Below are 15484 nucleotides of genomic sequence, written 5' to 3'. Positions count from 1 at the left end.
AGCAGGCCAGCTCAGTGGAGTGCACAGTCCAGAGGGGTCAGGAGCTGTCTTTGGGTAGTCAAGCCTCCTTCTCCAAGGTGCTCCTGCCAAGGTGACACAGTTGGTAGCTGCCCAGAGGGAAAATCCTCATGTGCATTTGTCACCACTTACTGTCTGTACAGAGATGTTTCCGGGAGGCCACAGAAAGCTACTTCCCCATTCCCACCACAGAATCTTAACCAAAAGTAGTAATGGAGCCTCATGGTCAGGCATGCTGATTACTCAGCTGCCAACTTTTTCTAGAAAAAGAAGTGTTTTCTTTGTGCATCCATCTATTTAAAGAATTTCCCTCATACTTCTTATTTAAAAAGTGATCTTAAATACAATCTTAAAAAAATAAAAAACAGTAGCTCAAGTTGGCAGCCCTGGGTATCTGGAATGTGATGTTTCATGGGATGTAGTCATGGCTGACATCAGTGCTATGAGGAAGGAAGACAGCGTCGCATAGTGGTCACACCTACCAGCTTGTTTTCCATGAGGTTTCGCCTTTTTCCATTTTCTCAACAATTATTTATCTCCAGCATAGTTGTTATGGGGCTGCAGAAATAGCCTCGTGGCATGAAGAGTGCCCTATTGACATAAGGCACGCAGAAAGGGTGCTGACCCCTTGCTGGTCAAGGCCTTGATCTCAGGCTCTTTGAAGAATAGCTGTGGTCATGAAGCAGACTTTTTTCTCAGATTGCACCCTACCTTGGCCTGAGTTCTATCTCATCCTCCTTCCCCAGGGATGCGCATAAACCCCATGTGGAAGGTAGGAGGCCAGCAGGCAGCCTTTCTGTCAGCCTACACACACTGGCAACTTATGCCCTCCTGGCACTTCCCACCTTGACATGGTTTATATAGGAGATTCTCAAAAGTGCTGTGCATCTACACTGGGTGGTGTCAGAGCTCACGACATGCCGAGGGCCCTGTAGGTGAAGAACCTAGGTAGTCCCCATTGATCTCCTTGGACTGGGTTCTTATTCTACCTTACATTGAAATTGCCTGAATGACCCCATAGACGCTAAGCTTTTTCTTTCATGTTGCCCACACCCCATATCTCACTCCCTCCTGGGCTTCTGTCATATCTGCAGGGCTTGCCCATGGATGATGGATGGATACAAGGGCAGTGCCTTTCAGCTCAGGCAGGGCACTATAAAAGGCAATAGCCTAGCATGAAGACGATGAGACCCCATTGCAGAGCCTGTGTTCTGATGTTTGTTGCAGACCTACAAGCAGAGGGACAGCCTTCCTCAGGCTGGGCTTCTCCATGTGCAGAGTCAGTGACAATCTCCCCTCCCACTGTCTGAGGAATAAATGAAAACACACACAAGCTCACGGCATGGCATGGGTGGTCAATGCCAGTCTGACTTTTCCTCTATCTGCCACGTCAGTGTGCTTTCTCCATCATTAGCAGCAAGTATTTCTCATTACCAGGAAATCTCATGGTTGCTGTCACACAGCAAATAAAAGCCTTTACTATTTGGTGATTTTTTCTCATGGCATTATGGCCTCCTTCAGAACCTAACTGGGGTGCTTAGTTGTCGCTGGTATGTGGACTTCCCCTCTGTGAAGGACACTGGTGTGTTGTTTGAGTGCTCAAAGTGAGTGAGGGGTTTGCCAACTGTACTGAACTTGGTGCCACTCTTCCTTGGGTCTGCGCAGTGCAGAATGCAGTCTCTCAAGTCCAGATTGCCCCCAGCAGACTCCTTCATCTTTACAAAGGTCGCTGTGCTTCTCTTGTGGGGAACAGAGCCGAAAGGCTCCACTGAGCTCTTATAAGCCAGCACCAGATCTTGTGGCTGCATGTCGGACGTGAGTGGTTCATTCCCCGACCTAGTGAGATAAAGTTGTGGGAGGTCCCAAACCTGATTTTCAATAAGTCAAATCTAATAAGCTTCTGGGCCATTTCATTTCAAAGTGTCCTATAATAACCATGACACGAGGTTTGTGAAGTCAGAACCGGATCCCAGTCCTTGCTGCATCCTAACTTAGAGGAGTGTCATCAAGGGCCACCTATCCTGGGATGGCAAGGGGCTGGGACAACTGCTGATTGCTTCCTTCCTGTTCTTCTCAGGGCTTTATTCAGATTTGCCTAAAGAATTTGTCTCTCAGCTGGGCACTGATGGCTCATGCCTATAATCATGGCTACAGGGGATGCTGAGATCCATAGGATGGCAGTTCAAGGCCAGCATGGCAAATAGTTCATGAGACCTCATCTTCAAAGTAGCCAGAGCAAGATGGATTGGAGGTGTGGCTCAGGTGTACAGTGCCTGCTTTGTAAGCATGAAGCCTTGAGTTCAAATTTCACTACCACCACCACCAAAATAAATAAATAAATAAATAACATGTCTCATGTCTACTTCTTAATCATACCAGCTTACCCATCCAGGGATGGACAATCCTGGAGTATGCAGTTATACCAAGCTCTGAATGCTGAGTACCATCGTGGGCCCTAGAATTGGAAAGTTACTCTCAAAGCATCTGTCCTCAGAGCTGGCATCTGCATGAAAGAGATACTGCAGTTAGGAAGATCAGCACATAGCATAGTCACTCTATATCCTCAGGGGATTGGTTACAGAACACTGCAGATACCAAAATTTGCTGATGCTCAAGTCCCTTAATTAATGTGATGTTATATTTATATAGAACCTATGTACATCCTCACACATACTTTAAACCACCTCTGAAAATACCTAATACAATGTCAATGCTGAGTAAGTAGTTTTCATACTGTGATGTTTAGGGAGTAATGTCAGGGGAAAAGTCTGTACCTGTTCTATCCTGACCCAATTTTTCTTTGAAATATCTTATCGGTGGTGAATGATTGGATTTGGAATCCATGGACGTGGAGGGCTGACTGTCTATCGAGGGCAAGCAAGCAAGGGAACAGAGCCCACTGGGGTCAGGTGCCAAGGTTCTGTGCTATGCCAAGCAGCAAGGAAGGGCCTCACTGCAAAAGAGGCATTTGAGTAGAGACTTGTAGGTAATAAAGAGCCATCTAATCCAGGGAACAGCACATACAGGTGTCCTTAGGCAGGGGATAGCAGCTGATGCAGAGAGAGAAGGACAGTGGAAAGCCAGGCCACAGAGGCTCATAGCACTGGGGGATTCTGCTTTGGATAAGCTAGTAGGCCCATCTTTGTGGAAGTTAGATGGAAGTTTCCATGGTCTATTCGCCATCCTACCCAACATTCAGTGGGATGTCTGCCTGTGGGATGGGGAATGGGCCATGGAAAGCCCACCCTCAGAGCCACGCCTTGCATACTCATGTACATTGGAACCACATGCATTGTTCATTTTGTGTCGTTGGCTTTAAGATCTCTGCTTTCTCATGCCTGAGTGCAGGAACTGCATTTAATGTTTGCTGGAAGACAGAGTGGCCTGTGTGGGCCTGTGCTGTGGTGACCCCAGAGCTTGGGCCCAGATGCCTGTGGGCCCTGCTGCATGGCCCCCTGATGGCAGGGTGGGTCTTGCATCCTCTCTGCGCCTTGTCCCTTTAGGTGGTGTTCAAGACACCCAAACCATCTCCTCTGTGCGAGCTTGTCAGTTGGAGAATGGTCCAACTCCATCTTCTATTGCAAAAAGACAGAAGGTGGAATTTCAGAGCCTGGATTGGCACTTGGGTGCACTTGGTGACATGGCCCCATCCTAGCTCTGTCAGGAATGATAGATCTCTGAAGTTGGCTTCCACCACTTTACTTAGGAGACCCAAGGACTCCCTGGGTGTCAGTCTATTCATCAGTGAGTCAAAGGTGCATTGAAAAGCTTTTACATTACAGTTGCTGGAAGGTAAAAATAACTAAACACCGCCTGAGAGGAGCTGACAGCCTCCAGCAGAAACAGATAAATAAACACAGTCCACCCACGGGATCCACATTTGTCAAAGAAAGAGCTTATAAGAATACACATATAACCCAAGTCAATGATGTAGAGCCATGGCTCTCAGACTGCACGTGGCATGGCGTGTGTGTGCGTGTGTATGTGTGTGTGTGTGTGTGTGTGTGTGTGTGTGTGTGTGTGTACCATCTGGAAAGCTGGGAAAGCACAGATTGCTGGGTTCCACCCCTGAGCTATTAATTCACTAGGTTTAGGTTAGGACTAAGTGGTTTACATTTCCAGCACATTCTCAAATGATGCTGATGCTGGCCCAAGGATTCCACTTGAGTCTGTTTGAGAAGCCTGATACCAGCATAGGCTGGATTCAGAGCAGTGATCATCTGAGACTTCCATAGCTTGTGGGAGAGGCCGTGACCATATATGTACGTGAGAGTGTTCCCTCAGAATCCCCCAATTCTGTAGTACTCAGTGATGTACAGTCAACCTTAAAACTGCTTTTACTGAGAGAAACAAGTTGAGATAGTAAGGAAACTCAGCCCAGGAGTCAGACAAGTCAGCCATCAAAAAGATCTGTGATTTAGACAGAGCGCTCAATTTCATTTTGCTCTCTGAGTTTCAGTTTACTCAAATGGGGAAAATACAGTGGTCCCCCTTATCCATGGTTTCACTTTCCCTGGTATCTGTGGTCCAAAAATATTGAATGAAAAATACCAGAAATAAGTAATTCAGAAATTTTAAGTCGCATTCTGAATTGTGTCATGGAATTTCACAATGTCCCCTCCCATCCCAGGTAGAACATGAATCATCCCTTTGCCCTGCGTTTCCACACTGCATATGTTACCTGCCTATTAGTCACTTTCTAGCCATCTCAGTTATCAGATCAATTGTTGTTATACAGCAACGTTGTGTTCAAGAACCTTTATTTTACTGAATAATGATCCAAGAGTAAGAGTAAGGATGCTAACAATTTGGAGATACCAAAGAGAAGCCATAAAGTGCTAGGTATATATACTTCATTGCTCATTATGGTGCTTAGTACATAGGTTCATGGTTCAGTACTATCCACAGCTTCAGGTTGGGGGTTATGGGACATGTTCTCTACAGACCAGAGGGTGACTACTGTCATATTTTATCATGAGTCATTGTGGCAATGAACAAAGGGAAGTGTACCAAACTGAGCCTGCAGTTCTCCTGTACCTGTGCTTCCCACACCCATGAATCTTTTCTTTCATCATTTGTGAAAAACACTTGGCTCCTTTTCTTTCTTCTGTATGGACTTATTTCATTCTTGACTTCTTCCCACAGAAGCTCCTATTAAACATCTCTTAGACCTTCTTTGTTTATCTTCTGTATTCTTTCTCATTTTCCATTGCCTTCCTCAGTGAGCTGTATGTATTTGACTTCCCATTCACTAATTTTGCTTCATCTCTATCTAATTTTCTTTTATTCTCATTAATTTCTTTTTCATTAATTACACTTTTTTCAGTTTCTAAAAATTTTATTTGCTTTTTTTCCCCAGATATTTCTGGGCATTTTTTAGATTACCTTATTGGTTGTTGGTTCTTATGATTCCATGTTTTATTTCTTTAAACATTTCAAATCTAGGTTATATTTCATAGTTGGCTACAGAATGCTGAAAGTCTTAGGAAAGGGACTCTCTTTTGCTCCAACTCCCTTTCCTCATAACTCATATTTTGTTTTGTTTGGGGTGATCTTTTTGAGCTCACATTTGATTGATATCCTCCGTGGGGATCCTGAGTATCTTTTGCTGAGAATGCTCCCCTCCAGGGTTGAAGAGGTTTTCATCCTCTGCATGTAGGAATTATGTCCAGATGCACCCCTTCCTACGAGCCAGTCACTGCTTCCCCATTACAGTGCTGATAATGGTGTTTGCTCTTAGACCAAGCCTACTGTTTTGCTCTTATTCACTACTCACTTTTCCCTGCTCAATTTTCAACTCACTTTTCATTCTATACCTATATAGAAAGTTCGTTTGTAAGCTTCAAAAAAAAAACTTTCTCTTTGTTCATTAATGGATGAAACTGGGTTCGGCGATCATGAACCTCCTATGCCACAATAAAAGCCAAGTTCAATCAGCCCTCTCATGTGCTGTCATGATTGATCAAAGCAGGCCATTTTGTTTGATGTAAGTGGTTTTGCAGCCATAGGTCAGCAAAAAGCATCACGTTATATCTGAAGGTAAAAGCTCAGAGTCAGTTGTGGGCTGATGTAATATAGCTTCGTTGGTGCTAATCAGATCTCTGTGGAGCTGGCACAGAAGCAGCAAGAACTAGCTCCATCTTCATGAACTAGAAGGAAGATCATTTGTGACAAAATGTTTTTAATATTTTAAAGGCCCATGTGTTCAGAACAGCTTGACATGTTCACAGATGTGGATTGCGTTCTAGACTGATCTTGTTTTCGGGGTCTGTGTGGAGTACATGTGGTGCACGTAAATATGCAAGGCAAAAATACCCAGCAGTTAGGTCTTCTTTTGTCTTTCTGGCGTCAACAGCACTCTCCCCTGACCAGAGGGCTCCTGGCCTTCTGTAGGCAGGCATACAGTCAGGGTGTCACTCATTCCAATGTTGCCTCTGACATTCTTCCCCAGCCTTCCTTCTGGAGAAGCCCCTGTGCTCAGCATGAACCCTCTCTGTCTTTCTCTACAACCCACCTGGCCACAGGGAGCATCCCTCCTGTGCACACAGCCAATCCAAGGTGCTCTTCCCCCACCCCAACTTTGATACCCCCCAGAGATGCTCCACTCTGCAGTGGGATGGCCTTGTAAAAGAAGAACAAATGGTGATTGAGGATGGGCCCTCTGTTCTGTCGGCAGCAGAGGTAGGTGGTATCCCAGGAACCTGTGGAGGCTGCCTCCAGTGAGTATCCCACCACCTGCTTGTCCTCGCTTCCCCCTCAGTGACTGACATCACCACCACTCCTTTACACACTCCTCACTTGGGGGGTTGGGGGGCACAAGGGGGTGGAGAAGACAGACAGCCCTGCCAGTAGACACACACCCTCCTATCTCACCTCTGCACAGTCCAGTTTCAAGGTCTGCTGAACCCTGGGCCCGAAGCTGCCTGCCTCAGGAGGCCCATGCCAAAGGAGGGCAAGACCAGCCATAACACAAGTTAGCACAGCATACTGCATGACCTTGAGGTCAAGCTTGACATTGAGTCCAGAACTTGCAAGAGCAAATTACAGATCTATTAGTTTACTTCTTCTGAGGAAATCATGGGGAAAAAACAGTCAAAAATTAATCCAGGTGAACAACCTACAGTCAGGTGAACCTGATAAAGCACAAAGTCTTACCTAGACTCTCTGTATAAACCTGTGTGGGTGCCACCCACACCATTGCTAAGGAGAGCTTCTTGGGAATGGGAGGTGGCCAAGACAAGAACCAGACAGCAGCTTCCAACCCAGGTTTTCTTGTCTGTCTAATTTAAAACATCCCCACCTGTCTATCTGCTGATGGCAGATACCTCGCTATGGTTGGCTGTTAGTATGGCCAGGACTCTGGGTCTTTGTTACCTATAGATTCTGAGCCTGTGGACTTCCCTTCTGTACTCTGATTTCCTACCAGATGCCTTGGGCATTCAGGCTGCATGCCCAGGCAGTAGCCACACCTGCTGGGTACATGTTGCCAGGATCATGCACGGGCTGCCAGGTGGAGAGAGGGAGTCACCTGCAGGATGGGTTCCCCTGTGGGCCTTTGCAAAAATGGCTTGTCCATGAATCTTGTACCAGTGCTCATTCTGTAATATATTCTGTATTATAAAACAGAATCTAGATACATCTTAATGAATAATTAAAAAGCAAACACATTCCAAGTCAAGGAATAAAACACAACCCACAACCCAAGTCATAGAAGTTCCTTCTCCACCCCACCTTACACTCATCCTCCTGGGAGTACCACTTCTTGGACTCCTGTGTTCATCAGGCCCTTGTGTGTTTTCACTGTTTTAGTTTTACCACCTAAGTGTGGAGACACTAAACACAACCATTCACTTTTGCCTATTTGGGAACTTAATTTCCATGGAGCATGTTTTCTGTTTATGAGACTTCCTGTGCTTTTCATTTTATTGTACAATTTACTTACTCTGTGGTCAATGAGCATTTGGGTTACAGATGATTTTTTAATCAACACTGAGAAAACCACTATAAACATCCCCTCACACTTTCTGGGTTGCATACTGCACACATTTTTAATACTTGGAAGTGAAGTTGTTGATTCATGAGGATGTGAATTACAAAGAGATCATCCCAGATTATTTTTCAAAGTGGTTGAACCAATGTATGCTCTCTCAGCAATGTAGGAGGATTCCTGTTGTTCCTTGTTCATGGCAACACTTGAAATTTCCAGTCTCTCAGATTTTTGGCCAGGGTGTGCAGTGTCACGGAATTTTTCCAGTGATCTTCATTTGCATATACCAGATTTCTCATAAGGCCAGTTGTCCCCTCTCCCTAGGCAACCTGTGATCTTCCCTCTGGGTTTGTTTGTTTGTCTATTAAAAGGCAGAGTCTTACTATGCTGCCCAGGCTGGCCCTAGACTCCTGCATCAAGCAATCCTCTTCTCTCAGCCTCTGAGTAGCTGGGATGACAGGCACTCCAGGACCATACCAGGCTTCCTTGTCAGTTTTAACAAGAAAAAGCCAACTGAGGTACAAAACAAGATGGGTCAATACAGACTGGACATGGATTTAGAAACTTGAGTTCAGAGCTCGTTTTTATCTCTAACCTTGAGGTCTTGGACAGAAAGGACTCTAATCATGGAAAATGGCATTTTGATGTGGCCTCTTTCATCCTTCTCCCAAGACCAACTCTTAACAGGCATATGTGTCAATTGTTCATGCTTCAGTATTTACATAGTTCTTTATATGTCCAAACTACCCTGTCTGTGAGCCACTAATGTTTTTAAGATAAACAAAGCAGGCCTAATAGCCCCACATTATAAAATGACTTTCCTATAAAATAGACTCAGTTCTCCACTCACCTAAAAATAGGTTTTATTGTGTGTTTTGGGGTTTTTGTTGGTTTACCAGTTACTAGCTATGGCTTTCATTGGCCATGTGACCATGAAAAAGGAGTTCACACCTTGGGGCACTGGTAACTCAGTTTTGGAGGAAGGAGCTGTATTTACAGTGAGGAACTTTCAGAATAACCACCCACCAGGGCCAAGGAGGGTCTGGGGGTATATATTCCACCCTTGTCAGGTGCCCTGAGCAGTAGGGTGTGGAATAAATCCAGCCATTGTGTTTGGCCAAGCACCACTCAAAAACAAATTCATTTTTAAAGTCCCAGCCTCTCACACCGACGTTCAGCTTTTGAGTCTTAAGCTAGCTTTTTGAGATGAGTCTACACAGCAGGGGAAAGGGAAGTGTGGCCACGTCCGGTTCCAAAGCCTCTCTCAGATCTTGTCAAGGCTGTGTGGCCATGACCTCTTACAACCCAGAGGAGACTGTAGAAATTTCCCCAGCACACAGATGCCCTTGGCCTGGTAGCTGAGGCACAGCTGACTTCTTCCCAAATATTGTGCATTTGTGAGTGTTGCTTAATGCTATGGACCTCAACTTCCTCATTTTAGCAAATGCAGGGGCTGAAGAAGCTTCCTGGGACTTCATGACGCACCTTTTCTCAGATCGCATGATCGGAAGGTCTTGAGTTGCTAAATGGGAAGGATAAGGTCGTGTCTGGTAATGACTGAGATGCTAAATTGGACCATGTCCTCCCCAAGTCCTACAGGTCTTTCTGGCAGCCCTGCTGTCTCCTGTAAAGTAAAGGATGCCTGATGCATGCTTTATAATGGGTGTGTTCATCTGTGGGTTGTCACTCCCATGGCTCAGTTCACCAGAACATGGTGGGGAAAAGGGGGAGGCACTAAGGGTACCCTAGCATGACAGTGGAAACAGCCTTTTGAGCCTCTGCGCAGCTCTGCTAAAGCAACTGTCCCCTGTTCCCATAGCAACTATCATTCCCTTCTCTGGGATAGGGGTATCTGACATCACTGAACAGCATTTGAATCTCCAGTCTGCCCTGGGATGTGGAGAGGGAAGGAGGTGAATAGTGGGGAATAGTGGTTTTCACACCTTCCATCCGTGTTCCAAAGGTCCTGATAAAAGCACCCACCAGATGCCCCCATCTGCACCCCTGAACAAGGCTATACAATCTGTGGATCTGACCCAAATGCAGACCCTGGTGAAGAAGGCAGAAGGGTCCAGTGGCCCCACAAACTCTCCAGGGCCTGTGCCAGTCACCCTGAACCACCTTGCTGCCCACTGCTCCCAGGCTCTCTGTGACCCTGCTGAACTCCCACAGTTTCCCCATCCACAACCTGTTGGCATTTCCTTGCTGGCCTTTCCCTGAGCTATATGCTGGGTCTTCCCAGGATGTCAAGGTCTAGATGGTGCCCGTACACCACCTGCCCACCTAATGGTTCCTGGAGAACATCCACTGACCACTGGGGCCAGGGCACCTCTCACTGGGTCCTGCCTTGGGACTGGTGGAGTGGGGATGAAGTGGCTTGTCCTGTCTTGCAGGATCAGGGCCAGAGACAACAATGGCTCCTATGCACTGTGCCTGCTGCACGAAGGGAAGGTGCTGCACTACCGCATCGACAAGGACAAGACAGGGAAGCTCTCCATCCCTGAGGGAAAGAAGTTTGACACACTCTGGCAGGTACATATCATCCTTTCCCTTGTGGGAAGAGCACATTGTCCATGGGACTCTTAGAAATAGAGTGATCAGCCTGCCTACTGTATGTCATGGGCTTTCTCCCAGCCCCCGACCAGCAGCAGCAGCTCTGGAGCTTGTTAGAAATGTCTGCAGGCTCTTTGTCCCACCTGTTCAGTCAGTCTGCTTCCAAGCCCCCAGGTAACCAGCCTGTTTGAGAAGCACTGGTGTAGGGACCATCATTTGTCCAGGACCATTTGGTTTCTCGCTGCCTGAAGCTAAATGTACAGCCCTACCTTGGTAGAACTGAAAGCATTTCCTCCTAGTACATACTAACTAGGACCTAGAAGAGAAATTTCAGACAAATGCACACAAAATGAAGGCATAGATGGCTTGGAGACCATGATGCAGCCATTCCTGAAGCTGCGAAATGCTGCCATGGATATCAAACATCAGGTGATATCCACATGGCAACAGGGTCTCTGTCCACAGAGGTTACAGTGACTTAGGAAGTGAGTCTGCACTTCCTGAGCTCCAGGCTGCTGCCTGTCCAGAAATGCTGCAGCACTGGTCTAAAAGGGTTTATCCTTGGCCTAGTTGTTGCCATTAGAGTTATGCAGGCATTGAAAGGCGTCCACACAATGCTCATCGTGCTTTCCATTCATGGGTAGAGAGCACACGTTGCTCTTCTTAATTGTACATCACAGCTGCATTTGCTGACTAGAGCTAGTAGCAGTTCTTTAAGCACCATTTTAGCAGAGCATCAACAAACTAGTGGACACAGAGACAGAGAAAGCCAGCGAACTCTTCTGCCCTGGAGAGCATTTCTACCTTGAACTTCGGGGGATGAGGGACATACTGGGGGGCAAGTGCAAATGGCCCCACCCAGGTCCATCTGGGAGCTACCCATGCAGTCAACACTGAGGTGTACTTAACCTTTTATGTACATAAGGTGCAAAGTCCATCACAGTGGTTACACAGTGTTGTCTTCTGCATTATTTTCCCATCACCGTCTTTTAAAAGCTTCCTACAAGAATCCTTAATGGTTCCTGGAAGGGATGGAGTAGAACCCAGGGTAGATGGAATATGTGAGTGTGAAGCCCTGGCTTCCATCCTCACCACAGCCCAAAAAAAAATTAAATAAAATAAAGCTATGCATGATGGTGCTCACCTGTATCCCAGAACTGGGGAGGCAGAGGCAGGAGGATTGTAAGTTCAAGGGTAGCCTGGGCCATTTAGTGAGACCCTGCCTCAAAAAAAAAAAAAACAGATGGGAGGTGTAGCTCAAGAAGTAGAGTGAGTGCTTTGCAAGGATGAAGCCCTAAGTTCAAACCCCAGCCCCACCAAAAAAAGAAAGCAATAAAAAAGTATCTGAAGAAAAACATACTTTCTTAATAAATAATAAATAAATAAAGGCACCTGAATTCTTGAACACCAGCTACCCCAACATTTGAGCATCCCACATCCATCACTTATAAATAGTCATTCACTCTACTTCTTCTCCCAAAATGACTTTTTAATGTATGGGGGTTTCACTCATAGTTTCAAAGGCTGTGCCTCACTGTGGCATTTAGCACCTCTAGTTGTTAAAAAGTTCCTTCCTAACACTCTACTGTTCTTAAGGATTCCTCTGGTTTAGCATTAGTGCTCACCCCTAATTTAGTGTCCTTCATTGCATGCTTTCTGACCAATTATGCCTTCCTTTTTGATGTGCATGGTTACACTATTTTTTTCTGACCCACCCTACCTTCAGGTCCCAATGGTGTTTTCCTGAGAGTCAGTCATTGCAGACTACACTGTTTCATCTTCTTTACATTTTAGCTCAAAAGTCTGCAAACCCACAGACCATGCCTAACTTGAATCCTGTTTCTGTGCTTCTATCTTGAAGAAAAGATTTTATGCTTTCAAAGGGTTGTTTAAAAAATAAAGGAATCAGACATAGTGATGTACACCTGTAAACCCAGAACTCAGGAGGCTGAGACGGGAGAATCATGAGGTCAAAGCCAATCTGGACACCATAGTGATGTCAGCAGAGAAAGGAAAGTGACGAGGATGATTCCCTGATACAAAAGAAGGGCCATAAATCCTTGATTCAGCTTCCCAACTTCCATGCAAATCACAGGAACTTCAACTCCACACATTCATCTGGCGTCACTTTGACCATCACAAACAAAGAAATAAATAAACAACTAGGTGACAGAGATGGCATGTGGTCCCCAAAAGTCTAAAACATCACTAAGTAGCTGTTTACAGAAAACATTTGTAGACCCCTACCGTGGACATCCTGGCTGTGTACACACCTTCCAAACAGAACGGACTGTTTAAGATCAGTGTTAGAGCCCTTAGATCATGATAAAGCCCAGCAGGCAGGCAGGCAGAATCTCTTTGTCACTGTTGCTCCGTTCCTTGCTCCTGTCCATTCATCCCTCTTTATTTCTTTCTTCTCTTTCAGCTGGTGGAACATTATTCTTATAAACCTGATGGCCTGTTAAGAGTTCTTACTGTGCCATGTCAAAAGATTGGCTCACAGATGGGTGAGTTATGAAGACATTGGAGTGTCTGTTTTTTTAGATATTGGTCATAGTCAGCCTTATATAAGATTTGGTCTATTCCAAATTCAGATGTGATGAGGTCTTTTTTTTTTTAACCAAGTGACTAAATGTTATGTCAGATCACTCTGGTTCTAAATATCATAAATCAAAAAATAGTCAATCACTTTAACTTTGAAAATCTAACACATTTTAATTGAATGTGTGGAAAAGCTAATGAAAGAAGATAAAAAGAAATGGGTGTGGAAAGTTTGACACTGCTCCAACAGCAGTGTGCTGCAGTCACATTGATTGGTCTGCAGTGGAGGAGGGGATAAGAAGCTGCTTTTTACTATGTAGCAGTGATTGTTCAGATCCTTGTAACCAGGAGATGTTACTTTTGCAGGTCATCCGCAAAGTTCAAGTCCCTCCTCTGGGGTAAGTGTCATTGGCATTAACACTGAAGGGGAGGCAACTGTGCATGACACAACTGAAAAGCAGGTTTAGCTAACAGGGGTAAAGACCATTGTTCTTTTGATTACGCTTCAAAACATAGCCAATGTGAACTGGAAATTCCAGTGAGTTTTAGGTATAATTAGCCTATTATCACTAAGGTGGCCATAGGTCCTCTATACCTGCCTGTTGCCTGCTAACCCCTGAAAAACAAAACCCACCAAAACCCTACTACCTCCAGTAGGGACTATTGGCTGGCCAGCGGCTAAGTCCATACTGAAACCAGGGACTTCATACTTGGTGACAAATTGAAGGACATTGAATTTGCTAAAGCACTCAGTGTACTTCAAGATTGCCTGATGCCCGGTGCCCATGTAAAGTCATTGTTTTTCGACCCTCACACATCTCAGAGGCCTGGCAACTGCTCTACTTTAACATTGTACGTTCATTGAGACAGATCCAGTTTTGTTTTAGATGAAGGTTTAGGGCTTAACCCTTAAAGAATATTCAGCCCAATATTTAGCCATGTATCACTCAATAACTTCAAGAAGTTAGTTCTTTTGGAATAACTTTTTATTGAATGGTAAAATATATACAGGAAAAAAATGTAGCTACTGTATGTGTACAATTCATCATCCTGGAGAAGATCTTTTCTACATCATCCTGGAGAAAAAATGCCACCTAGTAGTCAGTTACTGTAGTGTCCTTAGGATGATCGTTTTGAGCTCATGACATAGTCTTTCCATAGGAGACACCAGCTACTGAATGTCTCAATTTTGTAACCTTCAGCGAAAAATAGTTCTCAAATATTTTTCTAGATCCCTCTTCCCGAATGGTAGACTCTTCTGGAATCATTTCAAATTATCCAGAGTCGCAGACGGGGCAGGGAGTAGGGGGCTCAGCAGTGCAATTGCAGAAGCAGGTTCAAGTAGCAAGTCACATGTGCTGTCCTGCATTTTGTTTCCTGAAACTAAATTTACCATTCCTCTCTGTCCTTGTGGTTTCTAGGGTTGGTCTCCAGGTGGCATAATCTCAAGGATCAAATCCTACTCCTTTGCAAGGCCTGGCCACAAAAAGGTGCTAAATTGTCCCCTGCTTGCTGTCCCTCACTAAGTGGTAGGACTGCCTGCCTGCTCATGCCGCATGCATGAGCAGGGCTCAGGGCTCTGCTGCTTACACCTGCTGCTCTGCTTGCACGCCTTCCTCTTGCACCTGCTGTCCTGGGCAACCTGTGTCTAAGTGCACGCTGTGCTTTCACGTGGTCCTTGGTCCTCTGCTGCAAAGCCCAACCATATTTGACCACTCACTCTGCTCAAGCCCGAGTTTAAAGTCACTTCAGTGAGTGTGATCAGTGCAGCTCATTCACACATCACAATGTCTTTTCAATGAAGGAAAGAACGGGGTGTGGAGGTTTCGTGAAGCGTGCTGCACAGTGAGGACCTCAGGGTGTCAATTTTATAGATATCGAGGGCTATAGTCACCTCATTGTTGCTGGTAAATTCTAACACAGAATTACAATCACTATTCTAACTCATTAGAATTCAATAATGACTTAGCACTGTGATGCATATTAATCCATTATCTAGCATTCGTTCAATATCTTCAGATTTCTAACACGGATTTTTAGCCATAAAGGTGGAAGAGATGGAATTTGAGGTCTTTAAAAAACATTTTTCTTTTGGAGGCGATAATGTAGACATAGTAATTTCTGTGTTTGCTCTAAGATTGAATTTTCTTTTAATGTTGGGGATAGAACCAGAGCTTTGTACATGCTAGTCAAGTGTTCTGCCACTGAACTGCATCTCCAGCCCTTGGCTTTTTTCAGACAGGGTCTCACTAGGTAATTCAAGTGGCCTCAAATTTACAGTCTTTCTGTCTCAACCTGTCAAGGTCTGAGATTACAGATACATGCCACCACACCAGGCTAAGAGGTCCTTTATAATGACTTATTTACAATGAATCTCTCTCTCTC

The 15484-nt window shown here is 45.1% G+C and overlaps 1 protein-coding gene across 10 annotated transcripts in view; it reads left to right on the top strand.

Moving 5' to 3' along the window:
- Positions 1 to 15484, top strand: part of Syk (spleen associated tyrosine kinase) — an 83253-nt gene that overhangs the window by 41741 nt on the left and 26028 nt on the right. For all 10 annotated transcript variants that reach the window (XM_020166375.2, XM_020166366.2, XM_020166329.2 and 7 more), the window contains 4 exons: positions 10399 to 10537; positions 12984 to 13065; positions 13466 to 13497; positions 14521 to 14589. In XM_020166375.2, coding sequence (XP_020021964.1) covers positions 10399 to 10537; positions 12984 to 13065; positions 13466 to 13497; positions 14521 to 14589 — 322 coding nt within the window. The remainder of the gene's footprint in view (positions 1 to 10398; positions 10538 to 12983; positions 13066 to 13465; positions 13498 to 14520; positions 14590 to 15484) is intronic.

This window comes from Castor canadensis, chromosome 13 (assembly GCF_047511655.1).
Source record: "Castor canadensis chromosome 13, mCasCan1.hap1v2, whole genome shotgun sequence".
NCBI classification, from domain to species: Eukaryota; Metazoa; Chordata; class Mammalia; order Rodentia; family Castoridae; genus Castor; species Castor canadensis.
The sequence above is the reverse complement of the archived record's forward strand: the minus strand, read 5'-3'. Positions and strand labels throughout refer to the sequence as shown.